The 21452-nt window shown below is 25.8% G+C and overlaps 2 protein-coding genes and 1 non-coding gene across 3 annotated transcripts in view; 1 reads left to right on the plus strand and 2 right to left on the minus strand.

Moving 5' to 3' along the window:
• Positions 1–14: 14 nt before the first annotated feature.
• On the minus strand, positions 15–4100 carry LOC129605394 (TATA element modulatory factor). The gene is made up of 5 exons (XM_055515134.1): positions 2993–4100; positions 1469–2935; positions 1104–1410; positions 775–1041; positions 15–721 (listed from the first exon to the last, which is right to left on the minus strand). The coding sequence occupies exons 1-5, from the start codon at positions 3862–3864 to the stop codon at positions 515–517; spliced, it is 3120 nt and encodes a 1039-aa protein (XP_055371109.1). The 5' UTR covers positions 3865–4100; the 3' UTR covers positions 15–514.
• Positions 4101–4887: 787 nt separating this feature from the next.
• On the plus strand, positions 4888–4979 carry Trnai-uau (transfer RNA isoleucine (anticodon UAU)). Its single transcript is given in 2 exon segments — positions 4888–4925; positions 4944–4979. It is a non-coding gene; the product is annotated as a tRNA-Ile (tRNA).
• Positions 4980–5579: 600 nt separating this feature from the next.
• LOC129605635 (serine/threonine-protein kinase Smg1) overlaps positions 5580–21452 on the minus strand; it is a 77999-nt gene continuing 62126 nt past the window's right edge. The window contains exons 8-12 of the mRNA XM_055515524.1: positions 10634–11244; positions 9040–9823; positions 8257–8943; positions 6701–8186; positions 5580–6634 (exon numbers count right to left, since the gene is read on the minus strand). Of these exons, the coding sequence (XP_055371499.1) occupies positions 6441–6634; positions 6701–8186; positions 8257–8943; positions 9040–9823; positions 10634–11244 (3762 nt within the window). The 3' untranslated portion in view covers positions 5580–6440. The remainder of the gene's footprint in view (positions 6635–6700; positions 8187–8256; positions 8944–9039; positions 9824–10633; positions 11245–21452) is intronic.

A 21452-nucleotide genomic window follows, 5' to 3' on the forward strand; every position in this document is an offset into this window, starting at 1 on the left:
TAAAAAACGTCAAATGAAGGTATTTTGGTATAATTTATTAGGTTTTAAATCTAAAAAACTTAATTCGAGAAAATTTATGTTAAATACAATTTTTTAATGGTTTTTGCACAACTAAATTCGGACAGAAACATGACGTGTAATTTTGCTATTTTACTTTTAATCAACGTGGATCAAATGTGAATTTATTCAATTCTTAAGTCCTGTTTCAATTTAACAAACTGTGCTATAAATATACGAAATACACTTTTTTAACATTACAAAGTTTTTTTTCTAAATTTAATACTTTTATAATTATTTATTATAAAAGAAGTATTTTTTAAATCTATAACTTCTATTTCTACACAACTGCTTATTTTATTATTTTAACTGTTTATTAATTATATAAAAAAAATAATCACAAATTTTAAAAAGCACAATATTTTTCTGAAAAAGAAAGACGTACGAAATAAATTTTATAGCTGGTAAAGTTTGTTTTGTTATATTTTCTTTTTTTTTATATGGTATTTAATTACAGCTATTTTGATGATGATAACTCTTTCTGTTGTTTCAATAATTCGTCAATTTGAGCTTTGTACATCTCTTTGACATCTTGTAAATCCAATTCTAATTCTTGAGCTTCTTCAATTTTTTCTCCATACATTTGCAATAAAGCATCATATTGATGTTTGAGTTCCATAAATTCTTTTTCCAATGTATCTAAACCGGACATTCGTTCCTTTATCTAAAAGTGCTATTATATAAAATATGTGAAAATAGTACAAAAATTTTGCTTACATTTTCCAATTCCAAAGTTAAATTAGATATTTCACAATTTAATGCATTTCGTTCACTCTTAATTCTTGAATTTTCCCATTGCAATTGACTTAGTTCACCATCTTTTTGCTTCAGGGTCGCTTGTAAATTTTCTATACTTAACATGGCCGTAGAATGAAGCATTTGTTGATGTGATCCAATACTTCCAACGCTAGCGCTACTTAAACCAAATTCATAAAAATTACCAATTCCTCTTCTACCAGAATTCGAAATTGCATCTAAATCATCCTAAAAATTATATAAACAAGATAACTACACGACCTAAATCACTACTCACTGAAATTCTTTACCATTTGCCAAGCTGAAATAACAGATTCTGACATTGAATTTCTTTCCATACTAAATGTTGGGGATTGATTCCTCTCATTTTGCTTCAGATCATCTTCAATTGTATTTGAATCACTTGCACCTGACGAAATTTCAGCTATATTTGATGCATTGCCAGTTACATCTTTGGGCAAAATTTCACTTTGCTCGCTTCCCGTCACACACACGATTGATTGATTACTTTGTTCTTCTAATTTTTGTAACTTTGCCCTATAGTCTTTCACTAGTTTTGTTGATTCTTCTAATTTCAACTCTATTTCAGATATTTTTCTATAAAAAAATTATATGTTTCAATTATTTTTGAATAAGTGCCTTTGTTTTATTTTACTTATTATAAATTGATTCCTTTATTTCAAAATTTACGATGTTCTGGTGTAATTCGCTGTTAGCTTGCTCATATTTTAATAAAGCGTTTTGAAGTTGATCTTCCAAATTTTTAACTTTTGTGTTAAGACTCGTTTCTTTGAACGTTGATTGAGTTTCTATATGCTTTAGATTTTCTAGACTCGCTTGAGTTTCCGTTAGTTCTTTAACAAGTTTTTCCTCATGTTTCTCCCATGAATTTGTCCGATTAGTTAGGGTTGACTGCAACGCTTCCAACTGTCTTACCAATGGAACTGTGGCTAAACTAACCTCGTTTGTCAATTCTTCACACCTTTGTTCAGATTTTTCTAACCGAGACATTAAATCCAAATTTTCTTGACGTAATTTTTGCTCTTTTGCAGAATGTTCCGATTCATTATTTCGTAATTTTTCTCTCATTTCTTCCAATTTAGAACATAATTCAGCATTATGTGATTGTATATTCTTATTTTCAATTTCAATTGACGCTAATACTTCTTGTTTTTTGCTCATTTCTTGATGACTATGATGTTTATCTAATAACTCTTTCTTGGCTGCGTCTAAACTAGTTCTTAAAGTTTCTATTTTTGATGTTAAATCTTCAATTTGACTTTTTTGTGTTTCATTTTCTTTCTCTAATTTTCTTTTATTAGATGATAATTTATTTATAGCTTCTATTTGTGTCCTTTCGACTTCTTCTTTGGCAGTCAAAGACTTTTTCAGTCTCTCGACTTCGTCTGACAATGATTCTATTTGCTCTTTATTTTTTTTTAGTGTAGTATCACTCTCTTTTTCTTTTGCTCTTAATTTTTTAATAATATTTGAATGTTGCAGCACACTTTTTGATAATTTTTCTCCTTCTGTTTTTAATTCCTCAATCATGAAGTCTTTTTCCGCAATTATTTTATTCAAGTCATCCTTTGGTATTTTCGAAGAAAGCTCAGTACGTATTGTATTTAACTGATCTCTTAATGCGTCTCGTTCTCTTATGGTAGATTGAAATTTTTTTTCCAATGCCGAAAGCCTTTGCGTGTGTTCTTCACTATCATCATTTTTGCGTTTAGCGTCCAGTTGCGATTTATATTCACTGTTTTTTTCTAAAAGCGTAGCATTTTGGCGACTTAATTCTAAAAGTTTTATTTCTCTATTTTCTAAAATTTCATTTAGCTCACTAATTCGACGTTGTAATTTATCAAAATCAGATTGAGAATCTTCTGATTGTATTGAAATTTCTGATGGTTCTCTACAGTGCCCTTTTTTAAGTGATCTAGAATTATGGTCTGCTGAAGCATTTGCATAATTTTTAGCTCTTTTTTGATATTTGACTGGGGTAATACGACACGCACTATTCGTGCTGCTAGAATCACCATTAGGATTAGAAATAATTTCGATATCGGAAGATGTCGTAGTTTCGATTTCATCAGCAGATGCATGCTCCGAGCAATTACCACCACTAAAATTGAATTAAACACTTAAGTAGTTGCAAAGTTAATTTTTTATGAGAACTTACCTTTGACCCCCACTAATTTTTTCATCCGAATGGGAGCTTGAATGCTCAGCGGTATCTAAAATTTGAACATTTTCAAAACTTTGAGTTGAATCAGATAACACTGTTTGGGAATCCACAAAATTTTCTTCAATTGAAATAACTGACTTTATAGAATTTTGCATTTTTGATTGAATACAACTAGAATCTAATGTATCGCTCGTGCTTTGAGACTGATCTATAGATTGCATTTGTTTTAAAGTTTTAGTACTGTCTGTTAAATTTTTTGAAGATAATGGAATTTCATCGTCCATAACAGTGTTAAAAGACATTGAATCTTCATCCTCTTCTAAAATTTCGTGATGATCGATTATTTCAACGCTATCAGAGGATTTTGCTTTGGAATCAATTGGACTTGAACCAAGCTCTTCGCAGCTATTATCTGTTGGGGAAAATGTTGTTGGTGTTGGCGTATTGATTACTTCGACAGATTCAGAATTAAAAATTGTTACAGAAGGTGAGGTTGGGGGAGATAAAATTAATTCAACTGAATCTGAGTTGGAGTTTATAGATTCCCGTTTAGCAGAATTGGAAGATGCATTTGTTGTAGGAGATATCAAGGGCGACAAAAGCTCTGTGGATGAAGTTGATGCACTTTTTGGTGGGGTAGTTATCATTTCATCTGATTTTGGATTATCGAAGAATGATCCCGTAAATGATCCCCAAGTATTATCTGTGTATGGCATTGGAGGAGTTGTAGATGTGGACGTTGCTATTGTAATCGATGAATTCATATCTTCATCCTGAATATCTAATGCCTTATCTATATGCTTTTGGGCTTCCTTAAGTGCATTTTTAGCTAAAGAAGCTAGCCCAGCTGTATCGAACCAACTCATTTTTGGTGAATAATTTAAATATCACTTTCATTACTTAATCAAAATATAATAAAATTTAATTTATAATGTGTATGTATGTAGGTACAATTAAATGAAAACAAAGACACAAAATTATAAGATATTATAATAGAATATAGTTGCTTAAATTTTTTAATATTTTTCACAATTGCTACATTAATGTTTAAAAAGTTATCCTCAAGTAATAAAACAAGTAAAATAACAATTACAAAGAATTTTTAACACGTAAATATTCTTCTTCTATTTGCAATTTGAAAAACGTCATAATTTGGAATTGGAATTTGTTTGACGTTTCGCTGTAGAAATTGTTTAGAAATTGAGTAGTAAAAGTTTCTGCTACATAATCAAGATTTTTAGAAGCATCTACAGAATCGAGTCTCAGTCCGCACTTATTTTTGAGGGAGTTCACAATTACATGTGGAACAACAAAATAAATATGCGACACGACAAATTAAAAGCGCGGAATTAAATATGTATATAATAAGTTTAAAATATGTATGTAAAAAATGTATGTAATATGTATGTTGCACTTGTACAAGAGTCCAAACCAAAAAAGTCAATAAGTACGGAAATTGTAACCTAATTTTGAAAATTCACAATGAATTTTTTGTCGTTCAATGACTATTAATAAATATGGTTTGTGTGCCAGCTATAATTTTGAATCCCATTCTATCAAAAATTATTTTAATAACAAAAACATTCTTAAATACTATATTTTCAATTCTGAAAAGCTATGGAAATATAATTTGGCTGTTTATTTAAAATATGTACGTACCTATATGTACACATATAATATGTAGCTCAAAACATAGATATGTATATACATATATAAAATTGTTGGTAAATACTTAGAAACTTTACTGTTCTTTTGAATTTTTATTATTATTTGATTGAAGAAATGGCAGCTTTATGAAATGAAAATAAAAATAATGATTGAAAAAAACTGACAATACTGTAATATTAATTGGTAGCATTAATTGTGTATTTGACAAATATATAATAAGAGCTCCAGTGGCGCAATTGGTTAGCGCACGGTACTTATAATCAGTAACTTGTGAGCAATGCCGGGGTTGTGAGTTCGAGCCTCACCTGGAGCAAAATTTTTTTAAAAAATTTTTTTTTATTAAACATAATTTTTACATTAAACGTGTATGTACTTTACAACAAAAAAAAAAAAAAACAAAACGTTGAAAAACTTGAATTAGTATGTACTTGAAGTAACATTACGTAAATAGTCGAAAATTTTAATAGAAAAGTGGTAATACATACATACTTGTATAATAATATTAAAATATAATATTTATTAGTAAATAGATATTGGTTGTACAAAAATATGTAAAAATATTTGGAAATATGCAAGTACATAAATAGTAAGAAATAAAAACTGTTTGAAAGCATTAATTAATATAAAATTTTTTAAGTACATATTAAAACAAAAACTTTTCCCTTCAAAATCTAATTTAAAATTATAAGCATGATTCTGCCGTTGCAAATTTGTGCTCACTATTTGATCACTAAAATAGTTACTGGGTTTTCCAATTGTTCAATTAATATGATTAAGTTTTTAAAAAGAAACAGTAAGAGAAAAGAAGACATTAAAAAGAAAACTAATTATTCTAAATAAAACATAACTTTTCGGTTTAATAAAATAAACTTTATTTTCCAAACCATCTTGCCATTATCATAAAAGTTAAAAAGTTTTTCATTTATAATTGTTTGTTGTTAAGATCGATAAGAATTATTAAAACATAGGAAGTTGTAAAAAATTTGAATTATGCCAACTCAGTACTGGAATTATTGAAAAATTAAATTTTTAAATTTTAAAACAAATTTGCTCGCTTTTGAAATGCTAGAAAATTGGAGAAGTATAACAAAAACAAAAAATTTTGTAAAAAATAAAAATGAAAATGATTTCCTAAAAAAACTATTAAAATTCTCTTTAATTTTGAATATGTGTGTTTTAATGTACAGTTTCCTTTTATGATGTTGATTTTTACTGATTTTTAAGCATGATTTTATAACTTTTACATGTTATCCTTTTGTTAAAATTGTATTTTGTATTCGTTAATATAATTTTAATAATTTACTTTATGAATTTCTCCGCCCTTTGAAATTATATTTATTGTGATGGTATTTTAAATATTTTGACGCGACAAATTCTTGAAATATTTCAATAGTCAATAACAAAATACAATTAGAATAAACATACAATGGGTATTACAAAAGTTTAGAGATTTCAATAATGCATTATAATAAGTATAATGTATATGTTTATATATTTTTTCAAAACTGACATACACACAATAATGAAAGCAACTACGGTGTTGTTTACAGCTCTCTCTTACTGCAAACTGGTGTAACATTTGATGTTATTTTGTATTTATTTTAGTTTTTGTCTGCTTATTATTGCGTTATTTATGTTTTATATTTAAATATTATATTTTATATTTTTTGATTAATGCTATATGATATTTTTGATTTATGATTTTTTAACTTTATCTTAATTGTTTTATAAATGTCGTAACTTCCACAATTGTATAATTTTTACTTTCTCCATTTTAAACCCATGGTGTCCAACCTTCATATAAAACTGCTAAATTGTCGGGATTTCTGGCTTCTCGTATCATCCAATCCACTTGTTCTGCAATAGTTTGCCTTCTGTTCGGATCGGGATCACGACCTTCTAATTTCATACGTATGCGACGCCAAACAGAAACGCCATACGCATTACGTTTTTGCTCCAATTGATTGCCTAAAAATATTTGTATTATTAGAAAATTCTTTTTTTATTAAATTGATGCAGCTTCCTTTTCTTTACCTTTTTTCCTTTCACGAGTTGGTGTGTTAAATTGTTTAGTTCCATCCCATTGATAGCTACTATCTTTATTACTACCGTCGTTTCCGTCTGCTACGAGCTTTAAAAGTTCTTCATAAAGTTCATTTAATTCACGTTGTGTATCTCCAATAATTTCCTTAATTTCATGGCAGTTACCTTCTGTGAAATCTTTACTTAATATTTTTACATGTAAGTCACTAATTTTCCCCAATAACTGTTTATAATTGGATTGAAATTGTTTTTGCCTCTGTGCTTGATGTCCACCCTCAATTTTAAATACCAATTTCAGTAAATATCGTACATCAATCCTAAGTTCGCTATCTAACAGAGATCTTAATTTTTGACCAAGGGCTTGCAAATTTTCTTGAATAGTTTGAATATCTTTTTCACACTTAACAATATTATTATGATTGTCATCAATTATATCATCTAACAATCCGGTTATATTATTAATCCATTGATAATCAATATTGCCTTCTGGATTCAGTAGTTCAACAATTCCTTTTTCTACTAAACTTATTTGTGAATCAGCTGTAACTTTTGCTCTCCAAGTTTGTCTGACTTGTTCAACTAAAAGCAAAAATTCTTGATCCAAACTTTGATTATTACTCTTAAACATTTCATAAGCTAAAATGCAATTGAAATCATGAATAATACTCGTGTTAATTAAAAGGCAAGTTTTAATTTTATTATCATTTCTAATAGAAAGTTCTTCGAATTCTTGTCGAATATTTTGAAGATTCGGGTTGGCACCTACAGCCCATTTTAAACGTTGATTTATCGCTGTTGTAAATTCTGTTAGCTCCGAGTTTATTTTTTCAATTGAAATTTGCCATGCTCGAATATGTTGCATTGTTTGTTGAATACTTTGTATTATTAAGTTTCTATGTATTATGTTTCTGTTTATAACATGACCCAGTGCCAATTGAGCGGAAAGTATCTTTTCGTTTATCCAATAATGAACTGATGATATTATTTGCATATGTTTAAGACTATCTGTTCGGTTTACTATTGTTAGTTTTAAATTTTCAATCATATTAAGTTTTTTAACGGAAATTAAAAGATTCTTCCATAGAATTTGAATATGCCCATATAATGGTAGTGTAAATAATCCAGTGGAAATATTGTGTTCAACAGACAAATTTAGCAAACCTTCAAATTTTTGTGGCTGATATAGTTGTTGTTCTTCAACCAATTGAAATTCATGTGTGTATAAATCTTTTAACAATTCGATTTCAATTTGTGTACAGATGCGAGAACCAAGACCGATTACAAAATGTGTTAAGATATCCGATATCAGATTCATTACAATTTGAACAAATATATTTATATCGTAAACACATTGAACATCGCTCTGTTTTATGGAGTTAGAAAGTCTCCTTCCAATAAGGATTAATTCAATTAAGATTCGAATTTTTTTAATTTCGAAAAATTGTTTTATTATATGAGAACCACACAAATGTTTTGACTGGAACGAAAAAACAAATTTTAAAACATAACAAAAAAAAATAGAAAGTTTCATAAGTACAAAGTGTTACCATCATAGTTTTCGATCGTCGCCAATGATCAAATTTAACAAATTTGGGATCGTCTTCAAAATTATCAATACGTTCAGTCAACTTTATTAGATTATTGTAACATTCGTTAAGAACATTTTCGGTTAAATTAATCGTTTCCGAAACTTTTGAATTTCCAACCATTTCTTTTTGAATATATCGATAACGTTCATTCAATCCACGAATATCATTTTCACAATTAATATTTTGTCTGATTTTTTCAAAAAGTGCATCAATTTGATGAAAATTTTGAAGGCAAACTATAGAATCAAATCCTTTAAGAACTGCATCATCTTCTGACATAAGAAATTTTACAATATTTGGAATAATATCCGAGTTGAAAACATTTAATAGTTTTCTTAAAGATTGAATCAGACAATTGAATTCGGCTAAGATTTCTATTATATTTTTTTTATTAAAGAGTGTTAAGCTTTCAATCATTTGATTCAAAAAAATTGTATATTCATCGAGAATCCAATTTGAATTTGTAATGTATCGCAATTGATTTGTAGGATCTATGGAAGCACTTTCTTCAATTTGAATGAAATTATTTATGATTTCCATAATAGCGCAAAGAAGACCTGATTTCGATAGTTTGTCAACTGACTCACTTGATTCAGATTGCATAAACGCTTGAATTGATACGAGACTATCATGAATATTTGATTTCTGCATGAAAATAATAATTTTAATTACCAATGCAATGAATTATTTGAAAAATATAATTGAAAAAGTATTTAGAAGTTAATTTTGAATAACACTTACAATAGTTACAGGATTTTCGCTGTTTAGTAATTCATAAGTTTTTGTCAAGTTGATGTTCGTTTCCAACCAAATTCTTTCCAATTCTGATGCATATTGCACTATATTTTGAACATTATCTGGTATTTCCATTTCTTGCCTTATATAACTTTCGAATCTATCTTTAATCAATTGATGCTCATCCGAATGTTCTAATAATAATTTCGTTACATCCTGATACCAAAATAAACGATTTTTAAGTAATATTGAACGTGGATAGAATTGAACAATATTGATATATTGCTCTAACGTATCTAATCCTACTTTCGAATAAATCATTTGCTTTTCAACTGAAGTACACATTTCATTTCGCACTTGATCAGCTTGATTATATAATTGAGTTTGTGCACTATTCGCAAGGAAATCCTTCAAACAACTAAACTCGTTTTCAAATGGTAGTATATTTTCAAATTTTTTTCGATCATTATGAATGCCTTCTTGCATATTTAGAGAAATGGTCTTTAGGTAACCAATTTTCTTATCGGTATTTTCTTCATATTTTGTTTCCAGGATTTTTTTCACAATTTCGAAATCATTCTGAGCTCTTTTATAATGTTCATATCGTAACGAGATCGTATTTAATGGATGACTACTCATAGCCGTACCAAGCGCAGAAATCTCTTGTACCATAGCGTGTTGTTTCCCTCGTAAATTGCGATGCTTTTCACTTTCAATAATTTCCTGTCGTTTCATCTCTAAATCAATTATAGTTTTATAAATATCTTGGAGTTGTTCAGTTAAATCATTCCTAAAAAATAAAAAAATTATTAAAATATTTATAGTATTTATAATGTATATTATAATATTCATTATAATCTTATTTGTTTTTTAATTAGTTTAATTATTCTTACTTAAATAAAGTAGATTTTACAGTTTCAACTAATTATTTTTAAACTTGAAAAACTGATTTCAATATAATGCATATAGGTAGTAACCTTACAAAACTTTCCTTAAGAGAATCATAAATCAAGGTTGGGAATTTCAAGAAAATTCAAAGTCAATGTGTTGTTGAAAGCCATTAAAATATACGATAGAGTAATAAAATTTTAATTGAACAACTGCTACAAGGGAAAGCGATTTTCATTTTCTTTGGTTTGCATACATAGAAATACAAGTATGTTTAAAGATGTCTGTATGTGTATATACATTTTTCCATTTTCTCATTTTATACTTCACTAATTAACCTTGGTATGTTCCTTCGGAATAAATTAATCTCAATTCATTCTTGTTTGACTGTAATTGATTTAAGCATTGCATTTTTTCTTTTTAAGATTCTTTCCCATACAAATATAATATGTACATACATATTAATACTTAAAAGATTAACAAAATTATTTTGAAAATTTTTGAAAAATTTCCAGACACTATATTTTGTTGTTTAAGCCCTTTTTGGGACGTTTTGGGAACTTGGGTTGATTTTCGGTAATACTCAATAAAAGTACAAACAGTTCCAATATTGAACTCTTGAAGCCGCTTTTAATAGTAGTACATATTGAATATCTTTCGTATATTTCAGCATACTATTGCCTTATTTAGAAAGAGTAATTATGTCACTGACCTGTATTGTGTCCACGCTGGTTTAATTTCAGCAAAACGTGTTATTAGTGTATTACGCATGACCTCATTTTCAAGTTTTTTTCTAGATGGACGTCGATCTGCTATATTTCCATTGTTGACATTATTAATATTAATTCCAACTGCGCTAACAGCATTATCACCACCACCATCTAAACCAGCATTATTATTAGAAGAAATATCAGTAGAGCCAGTTGTCTTTTCATTTTCTTTATTCTTTTCCATATCAGAATCATGAAATTCAGATTTTTCTTGATTCATTTCTGTATTATTTGGATTGTTATTAGTTGATGCGATAGTTGTAGAAGTTGTTGATGATGATTTTGCTGTTGATGATGTATCTAACGCAGCAATATCGACAGCAGCGATTAAAGCTTTTGTTGTACGCGCAAAGTTACTAGTTGTTGTTACAGCATTAGTTGGATTTTCCACATCGCCACCGGGAATGCCAACGCCACCAATATTTGCACAATCATCGCTTACAGCCCAATCAACCAACGGATCATAAACAAAAGCTTCTAATAGTGTTAATAATATTTCACGTTCTTTGCGAAGTGTCTTCAGAACATGCTCACATGTTAATCGGAAAATACCCTTAAAGCAAAAAAATTACAAAATAAATATACATAATATATAAATTTTTTACTATAGCATATGTTAGAAGAATCAAACAAAGTGTTACAACAATTTTGAAAGTGTTACAATTTGTGAAGTAAATAATTTTTTATCACATGAAATCTTTCATTTTTCTTCATTACAAATTTTAATTGCAAAATTAATAAGTTTGCGTTTGGTTAATGTTTCAGGCTTTTCAACCTTAAAACAACAACACAAAAAGAGATAGAAACATAAAAATAGGTCTCCACCTTTTCGAATAAATCAGTATAGAACTTAAATGAAAATGCGCTGCAAATAAACAATTTACAGTTCTCTAGAGTACGTTTAATCAATTTAATGTATGAATATTGGTTTTTTCTGAATTGAATATTTTTTATTATATTAACAAAAAAAATTTGATGATTTTTTTATATATGTACTTTTATTTCTCTTGTAATTCAATTTCCCTGTAAACAAAAGTAAAACAAATTAGAGAAAAGAAATACATAGGATTTACTACTTAAAAATTTTGAACTCAAAATAAATTTGAAATAAAAAAAAAATATACCGCAATCGGGAGTACCGTAGCCGTCAGTGTTCATGTATATTTATGTTGATGTGCAGATTTTAGGGCAAAGCCAATATTCAAATTTTATAATTTCAATTAAATAAATTTTTGTTTTTAATTGTGATGTTTAAATATGAGGTGTTTCCTATATTTACACAATGTACAAGCAAATCAACTAATAAACACATTGAATAAAATAAAAAGCTATCATCCTAGTTTTCTGGTATTACGGTTGCATATTAACTGCTGCAAAACGCTTTCAACTACATACATATATAATATAAATTTTATTGGTTTTTATTTTTACAATATTTTCAAATTGTTACATTTGACTTTAAAATATTTCATTAACCAGATGAAAAAGAAATCGGCATCGAACTGGACCCTGAGTGCTTCTTTCTGGAATTAGGAAAATATAAAATTCTAATAATCCATTGAATTTGTCGTTGCAGAAAAGTAAATACGAGTAGTAAGGGGTTGAACTTTAAGGGAATCATTTCGGTAAAAATTGAAAAAAAAAAAAACAAAATTAAGTTATTATTTTGAAACGATTTTAAATATTATGTAGTCAGACTGACAGCAAACAAAAAGAAATGTGTAATAAAAATTTAAGTTTTTAAATAAAAAGGTAAAGGTAAAAATACGAAATTTGTAAAAATAACCATTGTGACTGTTAAGAAAGGTTAATAACCTTGGAAATCTATAAATTTAAAAAAAGGAAAAATACCAAAATGTAAGAAAAAAAAAATGAATTATTTCAAGATTTTAAGGATTAAAAAAGTTTGTTCAAAAATTTCATTGAAACTTTTTTTTTGATTTAAAGCAAAAACGGAAAATTCTCCAAAGGAAATAAATTTTGAAGATGAGATTATTTTTTTAACTTCGTTTATTTCCTCTAAATTTATTTAAAATAAATATTTTCTTAATTTATTTAAAACTATTTTGTTTTAATTTATCATATATAAACTTTAATGTATCAATGAACTCGTCACTTTCTAGAAGAGAGTTACAGTTTTTTGCATATTCTTGCATTCTCTACTTCTGACTGAGATTTCATCTTTTATTTGACAACCATTAACATCTAAATACTATAAATCCAATGATACATTAAAATTTTAAAATAAAAATTAAACTTGCATAAAAAGAGGAAAGATGCCGAACGAACCGAAACACATACTTAAATCGATTCAGATTTATCAATTACTGAATTACTGTTCTTCTTGTTTCTATCCTGTCATCATCACTGCTCTTTAAGATGTGTTGTTCAGATTTAAAATAATCATTTTAAAAATTTTGATTTTTTGTTATCTTACACATTCATATCTACTTCAATTTCTTAATTTCCTTATCAAAAATAAAATAAAAACTTTCGACATTTTACTCAAATCACTTTCATACAAAATTTATTTTTAACTTTGAAAGACATTTGGTGAAAGTGCAACAAAATCTTTTATAAATACTCAAAAAATTTTTCAAACTCCAATAATAATCCAATGCGATTATATAACTCACTTTCATTCGTCCATTCAAACAGCTATGTAACTGTACTTTCTCTATATTCTTCCATGTGTAAAAGTAAACAAATCCTTAAAGAATAAATGTCGTTTTAATTCATATTAAGACGAAAATGTAATAATGGAGAAAAATATCTGATAGAAATTCTAGGTATAGTATTTGATAAAAAGTCAAAGGATTTAAATTTGACATCCATGAATATTTTAGAAGCATATTACTTTTATGTGCTTCTGAAAAGCTTATTCATCTTTAAAGAATAAATTGTTATCATATATGAGCTTAAGCCCTTTAAATTGACTGCAGTCCTGTAAATTGATTTAATTTTGCACCATGTTCCCGCTTAATTAAATATTAATTTTTTATAAAAAATTTTCGAATTTAAATTTAATATTATTTATGATAGAGTCTTCAGTCAATGAGAGGGGAAAAATATAAAATATATTATGTTCGCTCTGTTTTGTACAATTGCCAACATTGAACAAATATTTAATAATTTTTTTTTTAAATTTTATTCAAAAGAATATTATTTAGCAAAGGAATTTTTCTTAGCGAATTAATTCATAATTCGCATATTTCTGCTTTATCAAAATCATTTTCAAACAATTTCAAGTGTTACAATTTAGGAAATTTCCAAATTCTAGTTTAAAATTTTACTACTTGAAATTATAATTTTTTCATATAATTTAGTTATGCATCTTTTTAGCACAAGGTCGTTAAAATCTCATATTTTAAGGATTTTTCATTAATAATTATTTTTTAGTAATAAACGCAATAAATATGAAAATGTACAAAAAAAAATTGCAATTAAATTTAATGCGTATATAAGGACTTTTATTTGTTTCTTAAAATAATATATGTATGTATGTGAGTATATGTGAATGATATCATGTTCTTTTAGTGTAATCTCTTAAGGCTAATATGTTATATACGTACATATATTAATACATTTATGTGTTTATGTATTGTGTACGGAAAAATTTAAATAATTAATTAAGAGATCAAGTTTGTTTCCTTCAAACATTAAAGCACACAATAATAAATTAATGTACGAATTTTATGAGAATTACGCGAAATAAATTAAAATTTACACGTGGAGATACGGTTACGTGCTTTTGTATAAGAGGCAATGTAAAAAATCTTCATGTTTAAATATTTTATTAACCAAATAAAATGGTTATGTTGTCTTTGCTTTTATCTGTGAGAAAATTTGAAAGAAAATGCAATTTATTTATCATATTTATAAGAAAAATTTAAGAATAATAGAAAATTAAAACAAAAATTTAACTTTTGCAACCCGAATTGATCAGTATATTTTGTAAAAATTTCTTCTAATGGAAATATAAACTGAAAAAAAAAAACGTTTTTTCTAAAAATAGTAATTCATGGTAAAAAAGTATAAGTTACCTAAAATATGCAATTTTATAAGTTACTTAATTTTGAATACAAATTAATTTTTACACCATTCGCATAATTTAGTCATTTTTATCATTCGACCAATTGCCACATTAATTTTTATAACACCGTTTTAATTATAATGAGAAGAACATTAAAATCAAAATTTTTAATGAAAGTGGAAAATTTTTCCCTTCCCATACTTCTTTTTATTTATATGAAAAAACAAAGAGTTAGTAAGCAAAGATTATCTCAGACGAAGACCAAAAATATTCCAAAAAATTCTTTTAAATTATGCGTTTAAAAATTTTTTAATATTTTTTGTAATGTGTTATTGAATTTTTTCTATAGAAAACAAACTTGTTTTAGGACACCCTTAAAAATATCCTATAACACTTTTCTTTCACAATTTTTTACAAATAAGTGCTTTGTTTGTTATAGTCCAGCAGCTTAAATATGAATTTTGCATATATGGAAGTGAAATTTTATAGAGATTTGCATATATGGAAGTGAAATTTTGTAGAGATCTTAATTGAATTTGACTTTGAAAACTTTGAATTTGTTTATTTTTTAATTAGTTTCGAAATTTTTATCTTCAGCATTTTATTTGATTACCTGAAACATAATAGCAGTATTGGAACTTAATGAAATCTAACAAATAGGGAAACGATTTGATCAATGCGAATTCTACATTCCTTTACAATTAAAATGATGTTGTGTGCTTAGTATTTTTTCGAAATATGCATGTATTTTGAAAATAGGTGAGAAAAGCTTTTTAAAACTGTACATTTGTCCACATCACATCGATCTTATATGTATCTATAAATTACAAAAAAAATTAAAAAAAAACAGAAACTGCGAAAAAAGATGAAAATGCAATTTAATTTATAAAGATAATTTTGCTGTCAGGTGAAAGTTTCAAAAATCCTTTTAATATACATACTCTAGAGACAATAAAAAACATTTTGAATAGCAGGGAATATGTTCTACATGTTATTTGAATGTAAACTGAAATACATGTGTGCACTTATGTACAAACTAACAGTACGAACTGTGCAAAAGCATGTGGATGAAAGGCACATCAATGTACGTATGGTAGTAATTTATATTTTTTGTTTGGTATTAAAAATAGAAAGTTGCAAATAAAACCGATAAAAGGAAAAAAAGGAATCCGACGCAAATACATTAAAGTGAAAAAAGAAAGATATTCGTTATATACTCTTTTTACCGTTATTTGAAAAAAAAAATTTAAGCTTTTATTAAATTTAATACTCGCAGTTATTCAATTTATTCTCTCAGTTTCTCTGTTTGTATGTACATTAAATGACGAAATTTTGTACACTTATGTAATATAGCAAACACTAATCGTTTGTAACTCTCTCACAAAACTTCATTTCAAGAGGAAACTTTACTCAAGGAATATCGGTTCATGTGTACTTAAATTTAAATAAGCTTTTTTATGATTGTATGAAAATAAAAGTTTATTTCTTACATTATTGAATGAGGCAGTTGTTTTAGTGAAAATAACAGTAAAATAAAAAAATATACCGAACTTTCATTTAAGTACGTGTGTGGCTGGTATTTGTTGTTTTGAGCTTCTTAAATGCAACAAGCTTCATTCTAAACAATTCAGTTTTCAGAATTCCGTTGGAAAATCAACACATTTACGGAAAAAATTAAAAAAGAGATAAAATAGCAAAAAAAAACTTCTGTGTGAATTCTCAAGAGAAAAGGAAAACGAAAAAAAATTTTTTTTTAATTTCAAAAAGACCGGAGGATTGCTTTTTTCATTTTTTTTTGTGTTATTTTTGTTTTGTTTAATTTTTTTTTGTCTCCATCTGTTGCTTATTTCAAAACGGAATTCATTCAAGAAATGTGCTTATGAAAAATTAAATTAAAAAAAAAGTAGCAAATATTTAATAAAATTTTTGAATATTTTTTGGAAAAATAAGAGTTTAATTTTGAAGGACAATGCGATAGCAAAAGGGTAATTGTTTAATTTCGCACAATATTTAAGTTTACAATATTTTATAAAGTTATTGATAAGTTAATAACGCACAATATTCAAATATAAAAAATTTTGACTTTAACAAATAATAAATTCAAAAAATATAGTAGATGAAGAAAAACCACACGAAAATGACTGAAAATTTTTAGAAGTAAAGCAAAGGATTTATCGTATACGTAATAAAATTTCAAATGTTTAAAGAGTTTTACACTAAATTTCTATAAAAAAATTGTTTTAATTAAAGTCTCTTTATTTTCTGCAAATACAAATTGAGTTAAATTGGGGAAGAAATATTTTTTAATTTATAATTAATATTGTTCTTGTGAAGTAAACAATTCTTGGGATTTTATTCATGTTCTTAAGTACTTATTTGTAAGAAATTACTGATCTAATAAAATATTCAATTTTAGTATACATACTTCTCTCATCTCACGGAAGATAAGACAAATTAACTTTATGAAATTGAAACGAATATATATGAACAGGGCTTTTAACTAAATCATTTCAAACAAAATATGAGAAACACATTCAAAATTTACCCTTCATTATCAGTCTATAAAAATTGTTTTAAACAAATACCGTGTTCTGTTAAAGATAGGTATAATTTTGGTTGAATTTTAGAAATTAAAATTTTATTTTTTTTATTCTAAAAAAGTATAGAACATTAATTTGCAATGTACAGTTTTTTCTACAGCATTATTATTCTCGATTTTATAAACATCATTTCAAATGTAACGGAATGATGTTAAGAACATAATATAAATGACTTTTATTACAATAAGGGCAATAATTAACGTGTTAATAGTTTTATAAATTTTAATTATTTCTTACAAGAAATTAAAAATACGAAAATAAAATTTTTGTTCCTAATATCTTAGGAGTTCAGCGTTTACCAATTTACATTTTATTCGTATGATATCATATAAACTGAGTTATGTAATTTCGATTACTACTACACTATTATAAATTCAAATTTTTTTTTATTCCTTTCCTTAAAAATAAAGTAAGAACATACATTAAAACCGCGGCTATTTAACTCAAAGATAACAGTAATTGAATTGAACAGAAAATTATTATTATTGCAGAAAAAAAATGTTTATTAAGGATGGGAATACTATTAATTTACTTTAAGAACATTGTTAAGAAACTTGCTTTTCTCTTATAGGAGCATATTTATACTTCAATTTTACATTTTTATTGAATATATATATACATATGTACGTATAAATGTATGTAAGACGTAAATAGTATTTATTTTTCTTATTCAGTACACACTACTAATTTATTATACAATATAAATAACTCTCATAAGGAAAATAAATAAATATAAATATTTTCTATATGAAGGTATTACATGAACATTCCGTATTAAAAAAAGTGCAAAGTGCAAAATACATAAGAGAAAAACATATTTTCATATGCGAATCAATAAAAAACATATTGGAAAAAGTAAATTGGAACAACCAATTTCATCATCATCATCGATAACAAAAAAAAAAAATAATTACTAAAAACAAATAAAAAATTAAAAAAAATCTATACACCTGTAGAGTTTTTGCTCCGGTTTCTGAACGGGAAACCTATTGACCTAATTTTCATCTCAATGTTCATATACTATATTATACACTTATAAATAAATATATATATATATCATGTACATGTCCGTTATATATAATAGTATTCAGGTATGAAAATAGTGTTAAAAAAGTTTATCTTCATAACTATTCTATTTTTACATTATGTATGTCACTAATAGCTATATTACAACATATATTTAATTATAATAATAACCATTTATATAACATATAAAAGAATATAATACTTTTAATGAAATTCTGTTTTTATAAAATTTTCTACAGATACATAACATACTTAAAATAAAAAAAAAATTCTTAATATTACGATAAAAAAAAATATATTAAATTTAACAAACAAACCCAAATTACATTTGACTCGTACACAATTAACTAACCATATATTAATTTTCTATGTACCAAAATCAAATTTTAATTTGTAAGAAACAAAACAACAAAACACTAGTAAATAGTTCAAATACATAAATACATAGTGTAGTAGTAAATAATAAATAGTAAATAAGCAAAAAGAAAACAAAAACAAGAAATAGGATACACTGAACGTACCTGTACCTGTAGAATGAGGCCAAGTTAAAAATAACAAAAAAATAATAAAAGCACAAAATTTATACGGATATACATACATACATACAGATTTCTTACCTGAATAGATGCTACAATTTAATTATACGCAAGCATTTTAATGTTTAATAACTTTTATAAATAACTTACAAAAAAAAAAACAAAAAAATAAAATTTTAAAATATTTGAATAAAAAAATTTATTAATTATTAATTATTAACTAAAATCAATTAAATATTTGTGTGTATTGTAATTATTGTAATATTAAAAAATATTAAAAATAGTAAAAAATAATTAGGAATTTAAAAAATATATTAAATAAGTGGTTTAATTATTAAATATAAAATTTCTGTTTATAAGCAAAGTGTTAAAAATATTTGGAAAATTTTATGAAAAAATTCAATATGTGCAATTTAAATTAAAAAATATTTACTAAGAAGGGCACAGAAACTCAAAATAAATAAAATATATATATATTTTTTTTGGAAAACAAAAAAAATATTAAAAATAAATTTCCTGAATTCATTCGTAACTATTTGTGTACATTAAACAAATTGATTACCTTATAAATGGATCACCAAGGATTAATATAGAAAAATTGTAAAAATAATTCAAAGGAATACTAAATTATTGGATAATAGTTGAATGATTAAAGGTAAATACTAAAAATAATTACTTATTTTATTTTTAAAATATAATTTCTTTTAATATAAAAGTAATAAATATTTTCAATTTCTATTCCTATAATTTAGCCGTAAGAAAATTACTTTTTACTATAAAACATTTCTTATTTTTCCAGCCTATTTGAATTTCCAGGAAAAATTGATTAAAAATAGGCTTAAAACAAGGTTTGTTGCTTTTTTAGAATTACTTAGCATTTTATTTTTATTTTTACAGCTTATAATTTATGCAATCCAAAGAAAAAAGAAAGTAAATTTGAGTGAAACCAAGGGTTTTTAATGTAGCACTTTTCCCTTATAAAAATTTAGTTTCATTCATATACGAATATATTTCAAAGATTGCATATATTTAGGATGATCAATGCATGTAATTTTTGAAATAAGGTGCCAAAAATTTAAATTTTACAAATTTCGAGCCGCGATAACTTGAGAGCTGGTGTTGGTGCAAAAAAAAATTTTCTTCTAACGAAATGAATTATTTATGAATATCTAAGAGCTACTGAAGTTTTAGACTCCTACAACCTGACGTCTAAAAGAAAAACTATATCAAAAGTTTGTACAAAACGGATTTTAGATAATGATAAATTTTAAACGTTCATTTTGTTTTTGTAAAGTTCAAATATGATATGCCGCGGAGAAGAAACCAGCCACTAATTTCCTGTGTTTGTATAATTTAAAAAATGTATCTGATTTTCTACAATAATTACTTAAATTAGCATTTTATCTTCAAGGGTGTAGAAGTTTTGTAAACACATCCTCGGACTTACAAACGACCGGACGGACAGATGGACGGGCTGAGTGAAACTAATAAGCACTTTTTTCATAAGTTTTTTGAAAAGTGCTAAAATATAGCAACTCTTTTTTACTGTACAAACATACAAATATAAAAATAATACCAAATATGAAAAAAATGGTTTCTGCCTATATTTTGCGCTTTGTTTCTGTTACTATGTATATTTATGTTTATAAAATATGCTAATTTGCATAATATTTATTTATCATAAAATAACAACTGTTTATAGAACTCAGGTAAAAATATGATAATGACTATAATATATAATTGTATTTATGTATGCTATGCGCGTGAATAATATATATTATGATGAACTGCTGAAATTTTTTTAAAAGCCTAATGTTTAATATTATCCTAGTTCAGTAAGAATTATATTAAATTGATCCTCCCTACACCATCGCTTTGGAACGAAAAGATATTGGAAAAACGAATTTATAAATACATTAAGGATAATATAAAAATTTTATGCAGCAATATTTTAGCACAATATTTTTTAACTCTCTTTTTCATTTTATATTTTTCAATATAATGTGGGTATGTATGTATGAAGAAAGATTCCAGAAATTTCAGGGTAAAATTAAGAATAATATGCTTTGAAAAAAAAAATATTTTTCACTTTAAATAAGCTGAGTTCCTGTCCTTTTTATATTTATTTTTCGTTTAATTTTACTATCAAATCCTCTGTTTATGTCCTTTATTATTCAACTATTTTCATTTTACTTATTTTACAACTAATATGTATTCCGACATACCGGACGAGTATTAGTGCAGCATGTCTTCATTTTTAAAGAAATGAACAAAGTTTTAGCTGTAAGTAATTTCTAATAAAAAAATTTCCAATAAAAAAATTTCTAATAAAAAAATGGAAATTTTGGAAACGGTATTTTGGAACTAATTTTAAACTTTGTTTTCGTAGTATTTTGTTGAATGTAAAAAAAATATGAAACACGAGAAAAATAAATCGGATTGAAAGAATAAAATAATTAAATAAAAACTTCAAAATTAGCAAGTCATTAAGCTGAAAAAAAATAAAAAAATTGGAAAAAAAGTGAGTTCAAGAAATCAAACTAATATTTTTGTTAACTAAGAGCTA

This window comes from Condylostylus longicornis, unplaced genomic scaffold (assembly GCF_029603195.1).
Source record: "Condylostylus longicornis isolate FDR11 unplaced genomic scaffold, ASM2960319v2 ptg000013l, whole genome shotgun sequence".
NCBI classification, from domain to species: domain Eukaryota; kingdom Metazoa; phylum Arthropoda; class Insecta; order Diptera; family Dolichopodidae; genus Condylostylus; species Condylostylus longicornis.

Bases quoted from the DNA above. Each gene is read 5' to 3' on its own strand.
- LOC129605394 (XM_055515134.1), bottom strand. From the start codon at position 3,864: ATGAGTTGGTTCGATACAGCTGGGCTAGCTTCTTTAGCTAAAAATGCA. The intron at 1,411-1,468 runs GTAAAATAAAAC...ATTTTTTTATAG, and splicing joins AAGGAATCAATTTATAATAA to AAAAATATCTGAAATAGAGT. The intron at 1,042-1,103 runs GTAAAGAATTTC...TATAATTTTTAG, and splicing joins TTATTTCAGCTTGGCAAATG to GATGATTTAGATGCAATTTC.